Source organism: Corvus hawaiiensis, chromosome Z (assembly GCF_020740725.1).
Source record: "Corvus hawaiiensis isolate bCorHaw1 chromosome Z, bCorHaw1.pri.cur, whole genome shotgun sequence".
Lineage (NCBI taxonomy): Eukaryota > Metazoa > Chordata > Aves > Passeriformes > Corvidae > Corvus > Corvus hawaiiensis.
In genome coordinates this window covers 65,156,359-65,179,926 of record NC_063255.1, presented here as the reverse complement: position 1 = coordinate 65,179,926, position 23,568 = coordinate 65,156,359, and the positions used below count along the sequence as shown (strand labels likewise).

At 38.0% G+C, this 23,568-nt stretch overlaps 2 protein-coding genes across 6 annotated transcripts in view; one reads left to right on the top strand and one right to left on the bottom strand.

Annotated features, from left to right (window-relative positions):
• UHRF2 (ubiquitin like with PHD and ring finger domains 2) overlaps window positions 1–2,733 on the top strand; it is an 82,644-nt gene extending 79,911 nt beyond the window's left edge. For all 5 annotated transcript variants that reach the window (XM_048292311.1, XM_048292307.1, XM_048292310.1 and 2 more), the window contains one exon: window positions 1,561–2,733. In XM_048292311.1, coding sequence (XP_048148268.1) covers window positions 1,561–1,707 — 147 coding nt within the window. In that variant the 3' untranslated portion in view covers window positions 1,708–2,733. The remainder of the gene's footprint in view (window positions 1–1,560) is intronic.
• Window positions 2,734–4,711: 1,978 nt separating this feature from the next.
• The window catches only part of GLDC (glycine decarboxylase), a 37,982-nt gene continuing 19,125 nt past the window's right edge, over window positions 4,712–23,568 (bottom strand). The window contains exons 8-25 of the mRNA XM_048292306.1: window positions 23,040–23,136; window positions 21,951–22,056; window positions 20,766–20,905; window positions 19,925–20,005; window positions 19,343–19,440; window positions 18,808–18,892; window positions 18,677–18,718; window positions 17,520–17,662; window positions 16,605–16,680; window positions 13,363–13,488; window positions 12,325–12,474; window positions 11,768–11,880; window positions 11,000–11,141; window positions 9,555–9,666; window positions 8,192–8,287; window positions 7,071–7,243; window positions 6,332–6,412; window positions 4,712–5,346 (exon numbers count right to left, since the gene is read on the bottom strand). Of these exons, the coding sequence (XP_048148263.1) occupies window positions 5,203–5,346; window positions 6,332–6,412; window positions 7,071–7,243; window positions 8,192–8,287; window positions 9,555–9,666; window positions 11,000–11,141; window positions 11,768–11,880; window positions 12,325–12,474; window positions 13,363–13,488; window positions 16,605–16,680; window positions 17,520–17,662; window positions 18,677–18,718; window positions 18,808–18,892; window positions 19,343–19,440; window positions 19,925–20,005; window positions 20,766–20,905; window positions 21,951–22,056; window positions 23,040–23,136 (2,005 nt within the window). The 3' untranslated portion in view covers window positions 4,712–5,202. The remainder of the gene's footprint in view (window positions 5,347–6,331; window positions 6,413–7,070; window positions 7,244–8,191; window positions 8,288–9,554; window positions 9,667–10,999; window positions 11,142–11,767; window positions 11,881–12,324; window positions 12,475–13,362; window positions 13,489–16,604; window positions 16,681–17,519; window positions 17,663–18,676; window positions 18,719–18,807; window positions 18,893–19,342; window positions 19,441–19,924; window positions 20,006–20,765; window positions 20,906–21,950; window positions 22,057–23,039; window positions 23,137–23,568) is intronic.

The following is a 23,568-nucleotide window of genomic DNA, read 5'->3' as shown; positions in this document are numbered from 1 at the left end:
CAACTTCTGTACTCTTAGTGCTTTTTGCCTACATTCTTGGACTTGTTAGTTCAGCTAGAAGACTAAACATTTTAGAAGCTTCGTAGCTAGGGATCAATGTGCTCCAGACCCCAAGGTCCTCTCCAGGACACATTCTATAAACTAAGATAGAACCATCCAGGGGAAGGCTCCTTGGGGAGGTGGGCTCACTTGAGCCTCTCATTGGGGAATCTTTGATAGATATGCTAATTAGTAAAACCTATAATGTTACACCTGATCTTTTGGGGTGGGCATTGCGGTGTGTATTTTGGTACATTGGACCTGGACGTGTGCACCTAAGGATCCTTAAAATAAATACCAAGGTAAAATCCCCTTTCTCCTTCTAACCATGTTTGACTCTTGATTTTAAGACCAGGAAAAGGCATCAGTGGAGGGTAAATACCCTAGAAAATTATTTGGGCTCATTCAGAGAAAGTTATGTTATCTTGTTATTCTTGGCATTGTCCATGTTTGGTAGGAGGGCCACAGAAGTCAGTACATTACTCATGCGTCTTAAAATCATGGTCATCTGGATATAATGTAAGGAGCTTGGAATCAAATCTGGACCAGAGTTAATTTTGTAGCACTGGTGTGTACAGATTCATGATCTAAACTGTGCATATTTGAATGGTGCCAGCTGTACCTAGTATTTCTGCCTGAGACTGTAAAAGGACTCAAGCTATTATCATCCTAGTATAGTATTCGGTAATGATAGGCTGCTGTTCAAGAAGATTCCACTCCAGTAAGAATCAGGGTGTTGTTATGTGTGGCCTGCACACATAGAAAGATTATGTCTCCTTGAAAAACAAGAAATATTATGAAGGAGTTAGTATTTAGAATTATGGAAGTTGGAAAACCATGGAAAAAGAAGAGAAAGCTGAATGGCAGCAAACCCAGAAAGCACCATATTTGAAGATGTCAGTAAATATTTGAGGATACAATATAACATCCAGTTAAAGTTGTAAGGAATAGTTTGATAGTAAGCTGCTGTTGCTGTTCGGACACAGATCTGCTCTGACAAATTTACGATGCTCAGCAGTCTGCAGTAACGTAGTAAGGATGACAGCACAGATGCTAATGAGTTAGAGATTATATTATCCTACAAATATCTGTAAGGCTTAACTGAATCTATTCTGATGAGGTAGATGGAGATTGTTACATAAACAGTATACATGGTATATTCACCTTCCTCTTGAAATGAAGGTCTGGAAAACTATAGCAATCCGTGAAGCTATAAGGAAGCTAAAGACTGGCTGTGACTTACAGGAAGGCATTAGTGGAAATGAAGGGGAAACCTCATTAGTGATTTAATTCCACCCAAGCACAGTGTTTCCCTCCCCAGCATAGAGAAGAGTTCCTTTGCTAGGACATTTTAGTCACAGGCAGAGTCAGGCACCAGAGGGCTTGGCAAAGACTTCCTTTTTTCTGGTAGTACAGCAGATTGTGCCTTCGGTTTACAGTGATTCCTTACTTTTTGCTGGTTAAGCTGTCAGTCTAAAACGAAGTTGTCACAATTTACTTCTCTGTCTTTGTGTGTCCTAGAGTTGTTTACAGCGCTCCTTCAGAGCCGAAGTGTTCACCTGCCCTGCCTGCCGCTATGACCTGGGGAAGGGCTACACCATGGCTCCCAACAAGGTCCTGCAGACACTACTGGACCAGTTCTTTCCTGGTTACAGTAAAGGACGATGATGTGCTCAGACCCTTCTGTACTTCTCCCAGTGACTTTATAGAGAGTAAAGGGGGATAAACATGGGAAAGTCAGCAGTGGACCAGCCTGCTTGATGGGACTCAATATATTGTCACATTTTGAAGCAGCTAACCCTCTTCCCCTCGTAGCCATTTTTGGTGTTGTGAGAACTCTAATTCTCAGCTGTCTTTTAACATCAAGGGTAGTTTTGGCCAGTTAACAAATAGTTTTTAAAGAAGAAAAAAATAAAAAAAAAGAAAAAAAAAAAGAAAAGAAAAGCCTCAGCTCTTACTGGCCTAGCTGATGCTTAATTTATGATTTGTTTTTTTTGTAACTACCTCAGGACAGAGGAAAGTAAATTGTGTCAAACAATGAAACAATGTTGGGGATGAAAAAAAGTTAGTGATGTTTTAGCTACACACTGCCTCCTGAATATTAGTTGTGCCTGGTCCATGTGGTTTGATTTACAAAAAAAAAAAGAACCCAGTAACAAAACACAAACCAAAAGAAAAACCCACAAAAAACCAGGAAAAAGAAACAGATTCAGCACTTAAGCCATTTGGATTAAACAGTAAATTTTGTGGTGTGCATAATCCCTTTTTTGTCTTTTTCTTCTATTATGCTGTATTTTTTTGCAAGAACAGGCTGATTTTTAGTCTATTTTTGTGAGCTTCATTGTGCTTTTCTTGTATCTTATGCAAGTTGACTACTAATGACTAATGAGAACAATATGCATTGTTGCTGCATTAGTGTAAAGTGATCTGTGTTTTTTGCACTTAAAGAGGGTATTCAAGACACTCTAGTTGTGTAAAAAATAGTTCATATAAAAAAAGCCACTTCTGTATTAGTTAAACTGTATGCTTTTAGTAGGTCTTGTATCAGTGGCAATACATCTACACAGCATTAAAGGCAGTGCTAGCTTGGAGAGGGTTCAAATCGCTTCATATTGTGATCTGAAATTTTATATACAATATATTCCCCCCCCGCCCCCCAAATATACCTTATTAAATATTTTATGATTCAGAAAATTTGCTAGTTTTGTATTTACTATTGTCCACTTAATTAAGTCATCAGGTTTTTACAGAATTTATTTTTCAGGTTACTATGCTTTCCTTGGGTGGCTTTATTTTTCGGGTGTGAGGCTTTATATTCCTTAACTCATTTCTCAATGAAAAGAACACTTAATTTAAAAAAAGGCCAAACAACTCCAAATCAAAATCCAGTGGTGACATTAATACCTATGGAGTTGCTCACAGCCTGTAGCAGTGCTCTGTTCATGTCCCAGAGAGGGAGGGAGCCCTGCCTGTCCCGCTGGGCTGTCGGTGCAGCTGGGAGCTGTGGGATTCCTGCACGGTGGTTGGTCAGCTGGGTGAGTCCGATGGCCTCTGTAGGCACTGAGGTTGCAGTGACAGCCTGTAGCCCACAGTGCTACAGGTAGCTCAGTAATTTCTGGAGAAAACAGATATGATTTTACCTGTGTAACAGTCATCGCATCTATGCGGTAAGCACATAAGACTTCTAGCTTTTAGATGAGTACTGTAAAATATTTTAATGCTTTGTTTTCCATTGGATAGATTTTACCAATTAATTCACAATATAAATTTTATCAGTTTTAGGTCAACAGTGGGAAGTTACCTTCTTTATACAAAAATATGTAAACCAGTTTTTTAATATATTTTTTTCAGTGACATAATCAGGCAACATGACTGCTTTTAACAAATACTAAAGGAGCTTGTCAAGACTGTGGAATTAGATTGGCAACACAGAATGACTGTCCTTTCCTCACATTACAAGCCTGCAGTGGCTTTTCATGATTCTTACATCCTTAATACTATATCAATAGCTACTGAAAGCTAGAGTAAAAAAATTCTGATTTTCTTCACTATGTATTGAGGTTATTTATGATGTAGGTGCAGTTTTTCACATAAAAACTGGTATCTGGCCTGACTTTCCTTTAATGAAAGCCATTCCTGTCTCCTATCATCCACAGTCTCTTTGTGTAAAGCCCCCTATTGAAGACATGAGGTAGGTAATGAAAAAGTTGCAGTCCCAAAACTTTCACTGTAAAAGACCCAAAGTTTACAGTACTTAAAATATTGCTGTGAGCACCAGCCTCGTTTGCGTCACTTGAGAGAGAGTTCCCAGGCTGAGCGTGCACGTAGATCTTTAAGAAGAGTTTGGGTAGTAGCTGGTGGTAAGGTGCAAAACTCTGTGGTTCTTTCTGTGGTCTCAGTGTTGTCCCAGTGCCTGTTTCCTAATTCATGAAAATTGTGCTTCGTGTGGCTGAATGAGTTGCTCCCTTCAGGGATGCTCACATACATCAAACACAGACAACTCTGCACAGCCCTGGGCAGGTTCCTTTCAAATGTGCTCGTAGCACAAAGGTCTGTCTGTGTAACTAGTCACACAGAGGATGGAGAGGATTGGTTTTTTGTAAATTTGATTTGGAACATGCTGGAAAAGGCTCCTGTTTAAGGTCTGAGTTCTGGCTGCAGAGTGATTTAATGTGTCACTGTGTGTTGCAGGAGGGCTCTGGTCTGAGTGCAGTTGGTGCTCTTGGAGGGCCACAGCTTCAGCTGTGCATCAATTTTTACACAAACTGTAGATAAACTAAGGCAAATTGAGTGCTCTGTATAAAAAAGCGCCAGAGGGAGACTTGAGAAACTGTAGAAAGAGAATGGTTTTTTTACCCAAGATTTAAGTAATACGAAAAAGTTCACAGTGGTCTTTTATGCCTTCTCCAGAATAAGAGAGGACTAGATGGAACGACTAAGAAAAAATGATGGGATATAGAACAAGATTGTTACTGCTTGGTAAAATGGATCATCCTGGCTCATTAAAAAAACTAGAGATTTATTTAAATATTAATCTCTGACAGTATTCCTTTGTGTAGAAGTTTATTGCTGCTGCAGCCATTGTCATAAATCAGAACTTAAGCTTCATAATTTCATATTGTTCTGTTGGACAAATCCAGCTGAAAAGTTTAAATCCAAAACATGACAACACTTAAAATTGTGACCAGTTTTATTAGACTAATAACACTGACAGGTAAAAAATCAGTATGAAATATTAACACTAGCAATGCTAGTTAGTGGTAATATGAGAAGTAAATTTTAAAATCTACTTAATCATTTTTTTACAAAATATAAACAATTACTTCTGCAGTTAATATTTATTAGTATTGCCTTGCGTATCTGCATCTTCTCTACTTTTTAAACTGTATTTTCCATGCCACTTTGCAAATTGGGTGTTAATTGTTAAAACTTCAGCACAAAACAGACAAAATGCTGAATCAAGGCAACTTCCAACATCAACTGCTGTGAAATAATCACATTTCGTTTACACCTAACATACTGATTGTATTTACATTTTAACTGAGCAGTGATTCAATTAACAAACGTGGTGATTATTCAAAATATACACAGTATAAATATCCCCAGGAAATCAGGAAAGGGCCATCCTGATGGAGTCAAAAATGCAGGCAGCTGGAAGCAGTCTTAGGAAGATGCTCTCTTCTGTTCAGAAAATGGAGATTCATAGGCTTCCATTGGTGGGCAGGTACAAACCAGATGTTGATCGCCATATATGTCATCAATGCGAGCAATTGTGGGCCAAAACTTGCTTTCAGGCTTCACAAATGGCTAACAGAGAGAAAAAAACCCAACCATCTTAATTTTTCTGCCAAGTAAAGCTACAAAATTGTAATAGACATTAGAAGCTTGAAGAATTACAAGTGCTGTGGAAGTGGATTTTTAAGCCATCCTTCAAATCTCTTAGCTGTCACTGAAAATTAACAAGCATGTACAATAGAGGTGACAGTCAAAAGAATGTTTAGATTTTCAAGAAAGTGTAGTCATGTCCTCTAACACATGCTTGCAAAGAAGCAGTTTTCATGAGATGAAAGAAAACTTTATTATCCTTTGAACAACTGGCTTACAGATAGGAACGAAGGAAAAGTGGAGGAGACTGCTGTGCTGTTCAATATAGTTACAATATAATACATAAAGGAAAGTGGCAAACTTCACAGGTGTAGTTGAATTCTTATTCTTTGAAAGAGTACATATCACTAAAATACTTGCATTTAAGTTTCAGATAAGAAAGGTTGGTTACACCTACATTTAGCTGCTATGACTATGGAAGCAATTAGGAAGTCTGGTATCAGAGTCCAGCTCCAATGTGACCTTTATTTGTAGCAGGTCCACACTGGTGTTGCTTTCTCCATGCTGACCATGGGGCATCTGGTCGCACCCTTATGCAAGTTCTTTTGAGCAGAGCTTTGAATGTCAGCACATGGGACTCTGTTTTGGGAGCCCTTGGTGCAGTATGTCAGAACTGAACAGGCTGTTTCCAATAGGAATGACTATTCAGTGTTGAAGTGCTAATTCAGAAATCCAAGTCTGAACCTACATGTAGAGATTTTTTTTTTGAGCTCTTCTTTCCTTGTCTTTAAAAACAAAACTAATGAAATTGCAGTAGAGCTCACACACATAAAAATTGAGCTACAATAAAATAGCTCTGAAGTTTTCATTCTTACTACATTACTTCATCTCCAACTGAGTAAGAAACTACAGAGCACAAAGCATATTTATGTATTACCACACCACGAAGTTCCCATTATGTACTCACCAGTGGGAATGCTGCCACTTCTCTGGAGTAGGGACGATCCCACTTGGAAGAAGTGACACAGTTCAGAGTATGTGGTGACATCTGCAAGAAACAAGACATGTTTAGGACATGAATTTACTGAATTCAGTTGAGCATATCAGTGAGAAGCCTTCTTCAAGTTCACATTACCACATATGAATAATTACTGTCTAGAGAACACTATTTATCAGGGGAGGTGGGGGAAAGGCAGATTTAAACCAGGAGGCAAGTCAGTATTTGGATTTTTTTTCAGTTTGCCTAAAGATGATACCCAAGGCTTGAATATGCTTTTGGCTTTTCACTAAATTTAAAAGTCAGTAAAATATTAAAAGAGTTGAACAGAACTTGAGCTGATACCAGTTCTGTCCTGCCATTGCTAAAATAATTAATTCAATCTTTATTTAATTGTTACTGCTAAGATCATTCCACTTCCTGTCTTAAGCACACAAAATAAGCGTTTCTCTTGTTACTTTGAGATAGTCTTGAAATATAGATTAAATGCTTGTGGAAATAACTTTCTCTGCTCTGTCAGCAAGGGCTTGACTTCTGACTTGAAAAAGTCAAAATTCAAATTTTAGAAAACATTGAAGGTTTCTCAAAAAAATACTGTGTTCACTGTTGTGCACTGTTAGTTTTGAGAGTACTGAAAGACCAGGACGTGGGCTTTTGTAGTCTCAAGGGTTGAGATCATGCTGTTACCTTGCTCTACATGTCATCTTACCTTTAGTGGGTTAATTTGGGGGTCCATCCTGCCCTCCTCTATTTCAGCAATTTCCTGCCGAATGTTGATCATTGCATCACAAAATCTGTCCAGCTCTGCTTTGTCTTCAGACTCTGTTGGTTCAATCATAAGTGTCCCTGCCACTGGCCAAGACATGGTTGGAGCATGAAAACCTGATGACAATAGCAGAAATCAGTCACTCTCAATAAGTTATAAGAGAATACATGCATTAGCTATCAGCAGATTAACAAATTCAGCCCTTCCTATACAATAATCTTTACAGGACTGAACATTGGTAGTGTTGGCACTATACTTTAGAGGTAAGACAGACTTTTCAAGTATCTTTGTTTTTAGTGCTGAAGGGTACCACCACTGTATTATTTACAGTAGAGTTACACACTGATGTAATGAAACAGTTAATTAAAAAGGAACTTCAATATACTTACCTGTGGGAACTCACCTCTATACCTAGTGAAAAGTCTGTTTAAAGTGGTGCATGATATTTAAGGCTCACTTACAAAGGGCAGGAAGGGTGGGTTTTTTAGTATCACAATTAGGCTTTGGATTATTTCACTGAAGACATATTACTGATTAGGATTTTGACTGCTTTCATGCATATTTATTAGAAGCACAGTTCTATAGGATCAAGCAGTTCAATGGGTTCTCTTGTCTGGCAGCCAAAGAGCATCCACAGTCAGATCCTTAAGTGCCTGTGTACAAAACTGCATAAACTATATGAGGATGGAACTGTTGAAATCCTATTATCCTACTTCAACAGTATTTCTTTTTTTTCCCCTATTTTATTTTGTTTTGCTTTGTTGGAATCTTATTAAGCTTTTGGCTCCAACCCACTTATTCCGAATGGTTGAGAGTCATGTGATCAGTAATTTGATGGGGCAGTAGACAAAACTGTGAAGTAGCAGCAGAGTCAGAAGTACCTACTACAACTCAGTATATGCAAATATCTCTCCAAGCCCTTAAAGAACATGAGGAAGCCTGCAATGATTGTGACAGATTCATCATCCATAAGCACAGAACTAGAATGTTTGTGTCTCCCTTTAGAAGAGATTTAGAAAATTTTCACTTGCAGTGCTATTTTAAAGAATAGACATTTGATTTACCATAATCCTGAAGCCTCTTAGCAACATCTACAGCTTCAATGTTTGCTGTTTTTTTGAAAGGTCTTGTATCCAAAATGAATTCATGGGCTACATAACCTGTAAGTGAAAAAGTGAACACGAGGTTTACTTAGTAGGGGAACAATGCAATTTACCAATCTGTCTGTTCTGGTTGGCTTTGTGGAGAACATGGCAAAAAGACAAACTCAAAAATATCCACTTGGGCAAAACCTCAAATCTGAGAAATTGTCAGGTAGGAGACATACAACTCAGTTTTTGAAGACTGGCTCCTTGAGTCCCACATCACGTTAAGAAGAAGCCTCATCCAGACTAGGATGAAGACCAGAATCACGAATGAGTGGTCAAAGTAACTCCTACAATTTACAAGTTCTCTGATAAATTAATTGGATTTGTCAGTGGCCCAACACCACTTGGGTCTTAGGCTATCCTAAATTAATCAAGATAATCAGTTTTATCTTATGCCAGAGCAAATCTCATATCTAGTGTTATACAGAGGCTAAAGGCAAAAGTTATCTGTATTTATATGCATGATTCTGAAGAACCTTGTTTCATTATATTGTTAGATCCTTAAAAATTTGCAACTTTCATTCAATTCTATTAAAGTACAACTTGCAGGTTTAACCAAGGTGTACACCATTAAACTTAAGACATATATTTTAAAGATAATGTATATTGTACTCAAATGTTCTTCGATGCTGTTCAGCTTAAACAAGCAAAATAAATTCTCTGATAGTTACTCTACTATCACAATAATTTTTTTCATCTCTTCTTCATTACTGCTGTCCTGTTGCAAGTCTGGAGAGCCAAAACAGGGTACCAGAATGTAGCTAAAATATTGTGCATTGCCAAGGGGATTCTGTCTTATCTCACAAAAGTGAACAAGGAGCAGAAATGAGGGAAACTTGGTGGTATTTTTGTTTCAGAGAAAGTGTGCAAGGGGAAGTACAGGTCCAAAAATTACTTCCAGTTCCTAAATTGTTGCACCATTGGTTGTGGAGATTTGGAAGTCTCAACTTGTTTGCTTTTCCTTTTTCTAATGTTCATTAATCTGCCATTAGATTAGATTTCAAGGAGAACAATCTAATGGTTTACTCTATCTTTCGGCATAATTTTTTCTCATTACAAACAGATATTACTTTTCTTCTACTTCCAAATATCTCAGTTTCATTGCAATATATCCATAGAAGAAGTGTGGCAGGCTATTTCTCTCCTTGTGAACAACATCAAGAGAAGTTTGAAATGCAGCTATCACAGAGCATTAAAAAAAAAACCATACTGCAAGCCAACTTCTACATGAAGCAAAAAAAAGTCAGACTGCTAGGGGAAAAAAAAGTCTAATACTTGCCTCTTGCTCCTCTGAAAAGGACTTTGTAGTGTTTCTCTAGCCTCTTTGCCATGTAGTTTGCATTTAGTATAGCAATCTCAGAAGCATGCTTCAGACCCTTTGCTCCCATTGTCTGAAAGAAAGATAACATGAAGAAACAGATCTAAAGCAGGTCTCAAGCAAGCCAAGTGTGTTCCTGCAGTGGCAAGCACGACAGACAGCACACCTCGATGCACCTGGCTAGTTCTAAGGCAGTCACTCTGCTGTTACACTTTTCCACACGACACTCACGGAGAAGCACTGGATACTGACTGAGAGCACCTTTGGTGTACATAGATTACGAGAGTATCTACTGTGTAAGAGGTTTAGCGTGAAGTCCACAAGTGAGTGACCCAAACCTTTCCTCAAACTGAGAAGCTTTGAACTAAATAGAAAAAAGTGCGAACACAAACAATGCCGAAAGGCACAGGCTGCCTGTCTCCATCCCACAGCAAGAGTGTGCAGAGAACTGTAGATGGGACAGTGTAAATAGATGGCATTTTGCACTGTGAAGAAACAGCTCCCCTTAAAAATTTCTAAGGGATTAAATATTCTGCAGTGGGAACCAGCTTACAGTCACAAGTGATTTTTACCCACAGCTGAAAAGCTGCCATGGAAATTGCGCCAGTTCATAGTTGCACATTTTGAATTCCTGGAGAGCTGGTTTCCGCAGCAGAGGAAGTTTCGGTGGTTAATAATATGAAACTGGCAACAAAGTATCCTGAATGACAGCGGCCTAGGTTCAGTCTTCCCCAACTCTGTCACTGGAAGCCTTAAATGTTGCTCAGAGTCCCAGTGCACCCTTCTCTCAAATAGAATGTGAGTCAACATTCATCTCTGTTGGCTAAACACTTCCATACATGTAACCAAATATTTGCTGTTTTATCACTAAATTGCAAGGGATTAACAAATTACACAGATCACGATCAAACTGTCTCACATGTAAAGCCAAAAACTAAGTTCAGTTTTCAAACTCAGTAAAATCTTCCGGAATTCAGGATATTGTAAAGTTGAATGTTACACAGATGTCAAGTGTAACAATACTGAATCACACAACTAAAAATACTCTTGGGGGAACAGTAATTACCAAGCAGCTTTTAAACATGAAAACTTCAATGTCAGAAAGTGGAAGCCTGACTGCAGTTTTCTGCCTGGTGTCCACTTATCTCAAGAGTTATTACAGACAAGAGATTAAAGAGACAGCAGTTGTCCTGACATCCTCTCTCATGGCAACATTGTCCTACTATAAAACAAGTAGGCTTGATGGATGTAAATAACCTATGACTGTACTGTAGTCACCTGCATTTCAGTCTGTGCAAACATCTTATGATGAGTTGCTCTTAAACCTTTTCTTGTGATTCCAGTGGTGATTGAACTTGAAAGAGAAACAGAACCTCAGCTGATACTCCTTATAGAAGTCTACACACCTTGATATACACCCAGGAAATTGGCAATATAGCACTGGAACCCCAAGGTGCAGCACTGACAGTACCCAAAGAACATGCATCCTTATCCGGCTGTATTTTGATGACAGGGTGGGTAGGCAAGTAGGGAGCCAAATGTTTCTTCCTAAAACAAAAACATTGATTTTAGAACTTAAATGTGTGTTCCTGTGTTACCATATCTGGACAGTTTCAGCAGTAGTTTCTCTTCACCTTGCTTCCACCTACAGTCCTCCAGGAAAGTCTGGTCTATGCTTTCTTCAAAGGAAAGTTTATTAACACAACTGGTACCAGTGGAGGATGGCACTCAGTTTTCAACCTATCACAAGATATTCATGGTGCTATCCAAATAAAAATTACCTCCTTTAAACAAGATTATTTTCCTTTAAACATGAATGCTCCACAGGATAAATTCACACAGCTCATATACCACTTCTGTGTTCTGGATTACAAGCAGTATTATCAGCCCTCAAGTCCACAAATCATCCCTTACCCAGGAAAGAGATTGCTGAGTGAGGTCTACCATACACACTAAAAGGCCACCATGGAAGCCAGGGTTTGGGAATACAGGTGGACACCACCATTCATGAGATCAGCACATGACTGTGCTGGAGAAGGATGGACATTTACAACCAGCATAACACCTCTCCCATCCACGACTCCGTACTGAAGGGAACGGCCAACCAAGATTCAATAAGGGATATATATGTATATATATTTATATATATATGGGTTTTTTTAAGAGATACCCACACTCCAATTGGTCCCATTCCAGGTCCTCCTCCTCCATGGGGAATGCAAAAGGTTTTGTGAAGATTTAAGTGAGAGACATCAGAGCCATAATCTCCAGGACGACACAGACCCACCTGTAAAGGGAATACTCTGTTTCAATACATTCTTCATATGCCATTTAAGACCTATTAATGAATGCAAGAAGAACAGGTTGAAAAAGATGGTGTATGTTTTTATGGTTTTCTTTATCATGATGCATCATAAACAAGAACTTGATGCAAATAATATTTTGCTTTAGGAATTCTTAATTATGTCTGTAAAGAGTATCTTTGATAAAGGTTAGGCAGACTAAGCCAATTTCAGTGAACAGCTCACACATCTTATGACACGTTTCAGGGCAAAATCAAATAAAAGAGAATTACTTTCACCATCTTTTATTACTGTTCTTGGAAATACCACTTCCTCCCCCTAACACTGCCATCTTGCATGGAAGCTGTGTTATGGTCTGAACTAAGTACAGCTGTGCTGTTTTTACTCCAGGGACTCCCAGTAGTAATAAAACTGCCTAGATTTTGTACCTGAGCATTCATATTTGCTCCATCTAAGTAAACTTGGCCTCCATGTTTGTGAATGAGGTCACACACATCTCCAATCTCCTCTTCAAACACACCATTGGTGGAAGGGTATGTGATCATGATGGCTGCCAAGTTCTCCTTGTGCTTGTCCACCTGGTGGCAGGGAGGGGAGAGAAAAAAATGTCACTGAGGCCCCTAGAGCTTCTCAAGACTTTATTTTTAAAAAGTACAACAAAAGTCAAGATGTTTTACAGGTGAGAAGCAAGTCTATCAGCAGATAGTCTAAGTAGTTTATAGTCAGCAAAGGAAACCGGGCTCCTTCCTTTGGCCATGCCTATGGAAAAAGAGTGATTTCTGAATAAATCAGAATTTTAAATCAGGGAAGAAGGCAGGTATTAAAAGATATATATATATATATATATATATATATATATATATAGTCATTTCTGGGACCTTCAGACAACCAAATGAAACATCTGGCCTTAATGTGAAATAATGACCATTCCCCCTACTTTCAGCAACAGAGCTCTACGATTACCATAAAAGTTTGTTCAAATGTGGAAATGTGTCCTGCTAATCTCCCTTGGATTGCAAGAGTCACCTGCAGCCAGTACGCTTAAAAAGAGAGAAAAAAAAGTTGCCTAGCGACACCATCTCCAGCAGAGGTGGACTCAAACTTTGCTAAAAGAAGGCTGAAGTGCAGTTTCAAATGCTTCACATTCATGATCATGGCTTGTTTATTTCCAGTACTAGCTGTGGACCAAAAGGGTCTGCTATAAAAGAGTCTACTGTGTAGAAAGACTCTTTGAGCAAGTCCTGCACCAAAGATCCTCAAATTAAAAGAAATCTCACAAGTGTCACATGGTAAGTGTCTGAGTGAGCAAAAAACAAAAGAAAAAAAGAATTACTTACTTTCCAAGCATGTATTCACTATTATTACTTTATTTTCTCTCACAGAAAAATGTGATTGAGCTGCCAACAGTATTACCTTCAGAGAAGAAGTGTTCCTGCCTTGAAAATCAAAGATAATTTAATACTCACCATTGCTTTTAAATGGGAAATATCAATGCTCCCATTTTTATCCACTTCAATTGGCTGAATCTTCATCCCTGCCATTTGTGCACTTGCTGGATTAGTACCATGAGCAGATTTAGGAATAAGGCAAACCTTAGAAGGGAAAGAAAAACAGAACCTAAAGTATAACTAGTTAAAAAAATCTTTATGTTTTACGGTCTACACTCAGCTACAATTCATTATCAAAGTTTCAAAAAGAAATCCTGATTGTACCAGCGAATTGCCTCTTTTGCTGAATGATGCAACTTTTTTAAGAAAATCCATTCAGGTATTAGCATTTAAATACTCATTACTAAAGTTTCATTTGCTGCATAATCATATTTAGGCATGCAATTCCAGAATATTATTTCAGATACTCATATTTAGAATCTCTTTGTCTCACTCCACCTTTTTTTAAAACATTGATTTTTTTTTTATTTTTTTTTAACAGTTATCAGTCTCCATATGTACAAAGACTTGAAAGAAAAACTGTCTAATTCCAAATTTCCACTACAGCTTTTTCTGGTTTCCAAAGCATTTTCTTCTGTATTCTGTTCAAAACAAAAATTTAAACCAAAATATTTTTGCTATAGATAAGAAATTCAGAGCTAGTTGCATGCTCTGTACAATTAATTTAAGAAGAAAAAAAAGAGAAGCACTTCTACTTAAATAAATGTAGGCTCTTGTTAACGGTAGGAAAATGGTACACGTGTCAGGGTATTTCCAGACATTTTCTAGTAATTCCACCCCTTGTAAAGACAATAAATACTTCTCACAAAAAAAAAAAAATCCTTTGCTTCTATTCAATAGGGAAATTGAAACATCTGTCTATAATGACTCTCTTGGAAATATTTAACTATGCTTCTTAAGTTATTCAAGCTTAGCTTCATTAAACAAGGGCACAGCACTTTGTTTTCCTGAGAAACTGCACGATGGCTCATGGAGCTCCATCATCCACAGAGATGCTGAGACAAATGTGAATTCCTTCAGAACGCTGGAAGCACAGGGATCCCAGCGCCAGTGCCAGGAAGCACTGTGCCACACCTGCAGCCATTTTATCTGCGCAGCTGAAATGTAAAGTGACTCCAGGTGGCCACTGAGTCTTGCAGGGTACAGACATTACCGATCTCACAAAAAAGCAGAGATGTGAGCTGTCCATTCATGTCCATACTTTTTTCCCACGAGAGGGCACCAAATCCAAACAAGGCCAACTGTGAGACCCTTGAACTGCTGTTTTAATTACTTTCTCCAGCCCAGGAGAAAAGGGCAGTTCAGTTGAAAGGTCAACATTTCACAGGCTGTCTTATTTTCTTATTCCTTTTTACTCTTTCCCAAGAGTATCACGATTTTCTTGTAACATTTGAAATCTGTAAATTGTGAGTAGAGTGCAAGCAGCCTCCAGGCTCTCCTGTGCAGTTCACCTCTGGATATTTCCAGAGGTATCACTCAGAGATGTCCAAGGATCTTGCACAGAGTAAGAGAAATGGCAGATCATATGCAGATAATCAGAAGACAACTCTCCAACAAATAGAATTTTAGCCTAATTTCACTTCCCACTGAGAAAAACTACTCACAAAGCAAAGTTTGTAACTGTAAAGGGTGGTTGCCTTCTATTAAGTTTGACATGATCTGGATATAAGAAAGAAACAAAGACAGAAGAGGACAACACTTAGATTCAATTTTAGGTAGTTTTCTCACACAGAGGCTATAGTTCCCAGGAGGCCAGGACAGTGACCCTTCCATTTTGAGAAGGCAAATGAGTCTCAAAGCTGAGGATGAAATCAGGTTCAAAGGATATGGATGTTATTGCACTAAGGATTTTTTTCTACTGTTTAAAGCCAACTCTATGAGTGTGTGAAAGAAGAAGACCTAAGTAATCTCAAATTTCCAAGAAGTTTTTGATGTGGTCCCAAAAAAAGCGTTCCTAAACTAACTTTTAGTGGGTTAAGTGGGAAGGTACATGTGGGTAAATATTTAATGAATACATGGCAAAGAAATTAAAAGAAAAATAGTCAGTTTTCACTGTAGGGAAAGGTCATCCTAATAGAATATTATCAGTATCTGTGCTGATTCTCTAGCATTTAAAATTGCTCATAATTGGGTTTATAATGGAGATACACAGTGAAATGCCAAATATCCTGTTAATACAAAACGCCCCAGGTCACTAAAAGAACTGATTGCAGAGTTCAGGAAAGGACCCACAGTACTGAGAAGCAGCATTCAAAGCAGTGTATGTACACTGGAACCAGACAGATCTAAAGTATGACACGAGCAAACACATCTTAACAACAGACCACTGTGATCTTTAGCTTTGAACCTACTACTACTGAAAGATCTCACAGTTTTGGTGGGAAAGAAAGCAACTGCATCAAAAACCAGAAAGGGAGTAAGAGAAAAAAGTGACAGGAACACAGAAACTTTAAAGATAAACAAAGTTATAAAATCGCTTTTTTGAGAAGGATGGACAAATAACTTGAATCCAACTAGGAAATGAGGATGGATAAGGATAAAATAAATAATCCCAGAATTAACACATGATATATCAGCTGTGAACATGGAAGAACTGTTCTTCATCTTTCAAGAGTGAGAGGGTGTTACATGAAATTGTAAACTCAATATCTCAATCTTCTTTCCTTCCTTCCTTTCTTCACTATGTCCCATGGCTGGCCACATGGCACATGCAATGGTTGCTTGGGAATTAAAATGTCGTAAGCATGACCTTCCCTGCTTTACCCTCCTTTCCCTGAGCTTTTGTTGTTGAGCGTGCCATTATATAGCATCAACATCCCTTTGGTCAGCCAGGGTCAGCTGTCCTGGCTGTGTCTCTCCCAGCCTCCTTGCTGACTCCTGCAGGGTCAGCACAGGGCAGTGGCATAGAGAGAAGAAAGCCTTGACACTCTGAAAGCACTGTTCACCATTTGCCAAGAGATCCCTGTGTTATGAACAGTGCTTCAGCCACAAAGCACTGCACCATATGGCTGCTATGGAGAAAGTTAAATGCACCCTAGTCAGACACAGTACAATCACCCTTTCTGGGTGATTCTCACTCTCTGTAAAAACTTCTAAGATGGTACCAAGGATCCATGCGGGAAGCAGGGAACACTGAAAGCCTATCAGAGGGGATGATACACAACCTAGTTGCTCTCTAGGTGAGTCCCAGCTGCTGAATCAACTCTTCCCTTCTCCACTTCTAACCCAACACTCTTCCCTACATGATTGTTGACACTTACGGTTCTGTGACGTTCTCCTTTGGCATTTAAATAAGCTTTGATTGCAGCCAAGCCTGCATACTCTCCTTGGGCTCCACTGCAAGAAGAACACAAACACTGTTACACAGCACACACATCAGGAAGTGCCACCTCTCTGCCAGAGCTTCAAAACTGTCCAACCCTGACCCTTATCAATGACTTCAGGCAAGTATCACCAAATTAAAAGGAGCACATCCCATAGGTTAAATTACAAATGGACATGTTTAAATTAACAGCTGGATGTGAATGAAAAGAGTAGATGACAAAGGTTATGCCATTTTATGTGTTTACACTATGACGTTAAATCCTTCTGGTGACTGAGCTGATCCACATTTCTGCACCTAGCAGGACTCTGTGCTTGATTACAGAGAGGCAAACTAATATTGAAATGCATAGCAAAGTGTATGCAATGAAACATAAAAGGTCTTTCAGTGACACCCTCAGTGTAGAGTAAGTTCATGCTGTTCATTTTGTATCAAAACTGCTAATGGACATAAACGGGCTGCAGCAGTACTCATGAAATGCTGCTTTATTAATTTCAGTGAGCATGCAGATCTTAGGCATTCTTCAGTCAAACCTCATGCACTAACTACCATTTTCAACAATTAAACAGTTGGCAGGTCATACAGCTTATTCCTATTCCAAATCTTTATTTTTAGTTCATAGAGGGGGAAATATTAAAGGAATTAAATGACCAAATCATAAAACTTTTAGAAGAGATGAGACAAAATAGCATACCATAGTCTTTAAAAAAAAACCTACTTAGTAATTTCATAATCTTGCATTCAAGACAAATTTGATTTTAGTAAATTCTTCCATTTTCAGTTTGCACTTTTTTGGAGATAAGTTTTTGGAATCATGTGTCAAGGTGCAAATACTCAGAAAAAAAGGTACTACCTATTTGGTTGGAAGGAGATTTTGTCATAGCCAGTAATCTCACATAGGTCCTTCTCTAAATCCTTGAAAAGCTGCTGATATCCTTGAGCTTGATCCAGGGGAACAAAAGGGTGGATGTTGGCAAATTCTCTCCATGAAATAGGCTATAAAAACAAAACAAACAAAGAGTGCTGTAACAAAATACTCTACAGACAACTCTGTTTTGTTGTTAAACACTGTGAAGGAAAGAAGTTGCCTTGTGGTCAGTTAAGTATCAAACACCAAGTACGTTGATCTGCTGGAGGCTTGGGAGGCTCCTGGCAGGCCCAGAGGGATCTGGACATGCTGGATTGATGGGGCCAAAGCCAGTTGTGTGAGATTCAACAAGGCCTAATGTTAACTGATTTAATGTTAATGTTTTAGCTTTTTATTTTGGTGATCAGATTACCATACAAAGATTTTGCGGCATTATAAAGAGATTACCCCCAAAGCTTAGAAGTAGCTTACAGAATGCATTTGCCCCTTTCCCTCTTGCTCTTTTTTCCCTTCTCAACAGATCACCAAGTAAATGCTGATGTTTGAGCTATGGGATGGTACAGAAGCCTAGAAGATAAGAGGCTAATGTATATGTCTCAAACACTGACAGACAGATAGCTGTGGAACCAACCAAGGATTTTTGATAAAAACACGCTGTGTAAATGGGCAAGAAACAACAGGAGGAAAATGAAGATATCTGGGGACTCTTCAGCTGGGGAAAAGAGGATTATCCTAAGAAGTTGCAAACTGAAAAAGAAGCATGAATTGTCAGTCCCACCTGACTCTTTCCATATTTCTGAGGATTTGATTTTAAGATTTGTAAAGCAGACAGAAGTTAGGTAATGCGACACTGCTTGAGGGAACAGGACTGTGATACCTAATTCCAAAAATTATTTTCATTATTTTTTTCAAAATGGAGTCTTCAAGACCACACACTCTCCTACTGTTGTTGCAGTCCTACTTGTGCTTTTCAGAACTTTTCCTTAGAGGAAAAGGGAGAGGGTGACTTCAGCTTCCCCTGAAACTGCCTCCTCACTCAGCTGGAGTACTAGACCAAGAGCAGCCTTTATTTCTCTACAGTGATGCTGGCTAGATAGTTTATTCATGTGGGTATCAAGTGAGACAGTATTATTGCAACTTACCGTGAGTTCAGCTGAACTATTGAGCTTCATTGTGCAGGACCCCTAAAAATACAAACACACTTTAGTATTTATTGAAATACACAAACACCTATGTAAGTATATAATTTTTTGTCTTTTTGGTAAATACCTACCAAGGGAATCATGCTGTGAACAAGAGAAATATCTTTGTTTTCCAATCTTTTCATGTACCGCACTATATTTGTCTCAGAGTGATAGCTGGAGAACACAAAACACAGTGGTAAGGCAAGCAGATCAGCTACACCAGCTGCTAACATAGGAAAAGAACACAAAAAGGAAGACTGATGACAGTTATTAATATATACTAAGTAGTTCTTTCCAAACAGGCACTCTAAGCTTGCTAATAGCAACATGGATTAAAAATGCTTATTATTATCTCAGTAGCACTATCAGAAAATACAGAATATAAGGATACCATGTCCTCAAATAATAGGTTGTACAATACAGCAGATTAACAGTCATGAGTATTGCTCTGCTCATTTAAAATGAGAAAGATAACTAAAAATGCTACTCAACATTTTATTTCACAGTAACAAATCACTGTATGAATCCAGGTACAAAACTGTCCTCAACAGACTCCACTGCTAGTATTGAAGGGAGATATTTCAGATTCCATAAAAATAGCAAACATACAGCAGTTTCACAAACCTGTTGAAAACCTGGTGTGTCAAGAATTTGGAAGTTCTCTTAAATGGGGTGCTAAGGATGCCTTTGGTTTCCTCGCCCATACCCTCAGCAATTAGCTCCTTTGACACAAAGAAATAGAGAGTCAAGCTTTTTTTAGTCAGCTTTCAAGGTAAAACCCCCCCAATTTTACTAGCATATGTATCTGCATATATCTAGCATGACAACAGTATTATATTAAAACTGGGTACAGATATCTCAGTAGTCCTCATCTTGTAGGTATTGCTGCTAAATGTGAGTGACATGCAACAAAAATTCCGGTGGGAAAGAAATCACTGACCCCATGTCCTAACCATCACGAAAGAAGAAATAGCCTAAATGCAAGGTGTCCAAGCTGACCGAAAGAACTAAGTGTTGCAACCGGAAAATGGCATTACATAAATCCTTTATTTAACACTACCTCTTTATTTAAGAGAAGATATGAAATTCTTAATATTTAACAAATGGTCATCATATAGACACCCACTACACAAGACCAGTTTTGGTTTTCATTAAACTCTGGAAACATTCAGATAATGTAACCCACATGACCTATTATGTACTTACAGAAGAAGACTCGCAACCAAAAATCCATAATATGTCATCTAGATCTTTCTCATTTACAGTTTCATCAAGTGATACTCCAAGCTGTGGATAAAAGCACTACCAATTACTCAAAGCTGTTAACTTTAAAGACATAGTACATTTGTTTTGGTCAAGAAAAACTTTCCAGAAACACAAGGTGGGGGGAGGGTGGGGGGGGAAATCTATCTACCCAACAATATGTAAACATACATATTTATAGGCATTTATGATATATAAATTTATTTTCTTTATGTAACACTTTCCAATTCCTCCCTTTACCCTCCCAAACTATCCAAGCCAGATGGCTCAGAAACTGAGACTCATGATCGCCTTCCTAATGTTTCTAAGTGTTTCCTACTTAATGGGAAAATTGCCCATTTTCCTGTGACACCCCTTCCCCCCATTCCAATTTACAGAACATAACTACACTTCGTGAAGACTCCTTCATGCCTACCAAAATGTGGTTTAGATTTCAGTCTGTCTTCAAACACTGTCATAAGACCTGAATTCTGGATGTCACCTTGTATTTCATCATTAAATTTTTGAATCTCTCCCCTTCAGTGCCATATTTAACAGGAGAAAATTACATATTCCTGTTAAAAGGCATAAAATGAAAATACAATTATTATTTCTGGAAGTTCAGTGCCTCACTTAACAAGTTCATTCTTTATATTATCTTTACAATTGACTAATATATCTGAGCAAATTACAAGATCTTAAATCATTTTGTTCCGTTTAGCACATGTAATGATTAGAAATTTAATGAAGAAAATGCCATACTACAAAATTTCTGAATTTATCAAAGGGTTAGAAAGTTGCTTACTCTGCCATCACTATAAATCCGAAAATTTATCTTTCTAAGAGCTGCCCTGTCCAAAACCTCTTTGACTGGGCATCCACACGTGATCGTCAAGGTATCAAAGAACAGATCATGATGTAGTTTATGACCAGCTCGCCTGAGACCTATAAAAAACAGTAAGTTAATTCTATTATATGCACACTATATTGTTTGCTCAGGCAGTAGCTGCAGAACAATACCATCTATCTCATAAGTAAATGCTTTTACATAAAAAAGCAAAATATGCCCCTTGTGTAAAGAGCAGCAAAATCACCAGCTTTTTAGTGAAATGTCACTGTGTATGAAATGCAACTAAATCATATTCAAACCTAATTAATAATGCAGACTGAGTCTAGGGAAAGTCAGTCTGATACATCAAATGCGTCATATATACAGTAGCAGAATTGGTATATGAATGCAGTAAGGACAAAATAATAAGAAAGATATTAACGGATATTAACTGTCACAGAGCTTGCCATAACAAAGTTTGGAGTCATAGGGTTTTTTGTAGTAGCAAGAGGTCTTCTGGCTAAACTGGCAAATAAAGTATGGATGTTTCTTACAATAATCCCTTAGTTCCAAGCATTCCAGTTTTGGATAGCTCTGACAGCAGTGATAGTTGTATCAATGAAAAAAAAACTACCAGACCACGTACTCCAGATGCAATCATTAACTTCTGCTAGATTCTGTGCTATTCTTTAGCTGTTAACCTTTGTGATTTCAATGTTTGTAGCAGGTATGATACTCCACCCAGTTTAACTGAAATGTTTCTATTGCTTTAATATAATTTATTACCTTCCTTTGCTATGTTATTAATACTCTGTGCAGATTTCTGTGTGTAAACTAGGATGGTCCATCAAAAGAAGTAGAAGCTGGCAAACAGCAGTTCAACACTACCATCTGGAGACTAGCTCTGTAGACTTCTGTTAGTTTCCCAAGGAAACAGAGGTAATGCCTCCAAGTTCTTATCACAGACGTCTAATTCTTTAATGTCATTATCAGAACTACACAAAAAACATCAGCTGTATATTTTATATTAAAATGTCTCTCCCAAGTCGAGAGAACACACATCAGATGGACACCCCTGCCCCCACCCTGTAAGTTTATTTAAGATGTATTATTTAAGGGGTAAGGATCTTGGAACAGTTTCTGTAAATGTTAAGCACGCACCTTCAGCCAAGATTAGAGTAGCGTTGTGTACTCGTTTTGCAATATGCCTTAGTCCATCAGATCCATGGTATATACCAAACATTGCTGACATATTAGCCAGAAGAGCCTAGGATCCAAACACAGTTTAGGACATTGTTATTGTTAGCAGAAACTATTTCATGTAAGTTTAGTGAAATGTTTCTTTAGCACCCAGAGACAACCATGTATCCTGAGCTGATGTTATAGCTGATTATGTGTTGCCTACAAAATAAAAGGAGGGAAAGGCAAAATACTTTCATGAAACTGTAAGCACCGATTATTAATTCAATCCCCTTTGAAATGTAACTGTTTTAGCAATTAACACATACTTAAATTCAACTATTGCAACAAAGGCATTTGAAGACTTTCAAGTCAAGTTAGTCTCACAGGAACCCATTGTTTAGGATCAGTACAAAAAACCTACAGAGTATCTCCTGAATACTAAGTAATTAAACTTGTGTCAAGAACAATAATAATAATCTCTCCTCAAAATCTGGCACAACATTAAGAGCAGGAGGAAGGCAATGATAGGAGCAAAAAAAGTTATGACCCTGTCTGTCTGGAGATCTGTGGAGGTATGGTGAAGATAACTATTCTGGATACTTATTTACTTAATCGTGGAATTTTCCTGTAAAGATATCTCCTTGGTGATGTAACATTCTTGCATCAAAGCACATTGACAAAAACATAAGTTGTGACAATTTGAATAATTAGTTTAAGAATTTAAAAATTTATTTCTTCTGCCTTGAGTGGGGGAATTTCAGGCTATTGGAATTCCCTTCTATTTTATTAAGAGTTCTGTCTCATTTATAACAAACACAGCACTACTCAGTGGTGTTCATGCTACAAGACAGACAGATTCATGACACTGCAAGAATTGAGGACTACAGTAAGGAAACACATAGTAATACTCTCTTTTCAAGCAGACCATTATTCAAAGGGCTCAAAACAAATGAACAAAGACCAGAATATATCTATGTCCTCCATTTTTCTACTAAAATCTCTCAAAAGTAAAGCTAACTCACTGTTCAACTTGTTCCTTTCTAGCGCTGAAAATAAAGCATAAGTTACCTGTGCTGTGCAGATGTTGCTGGTTGCTTTATCCCTCCTGATATGCTGCTCTCGTGTTTGCAAAGCAAGCCGGTACACTTCCTTTCCACTTGCATCTCTAAGTCACAAGTGAAAATGTTGCTTCTGTTACTTTAAAATTATAGTTATTTGTGACATAGGGCTTTATGCATGCTAACCTGAAACTAGTTATCCTCAGAGACAGAAGGGTGCTGGAGAGAACAAAGCAGAAGTTGGGACAGTTGCAATACCAAACAGAGCAAGACTAAAGCACTTCTAGATTTCTGTTTATATCATGGCTGGTCAGCAGACCACACAGCGAAATTTCTAAGCATACTACAGGAGAATTTGGTATTTGCCTTAAAATGACACAGATTATTGCAATTACTTTAACTGAGTAATAATATAAATTAAATATTCCTAAACTTATTGATAACTGTGAATGTTTTAGTTATTTTGGTTACTGAAGTACTTCTGGATAACTTCTGTGCCAAAGATACACAGTCTTTCTAGTGACAATGATTTGCATTTC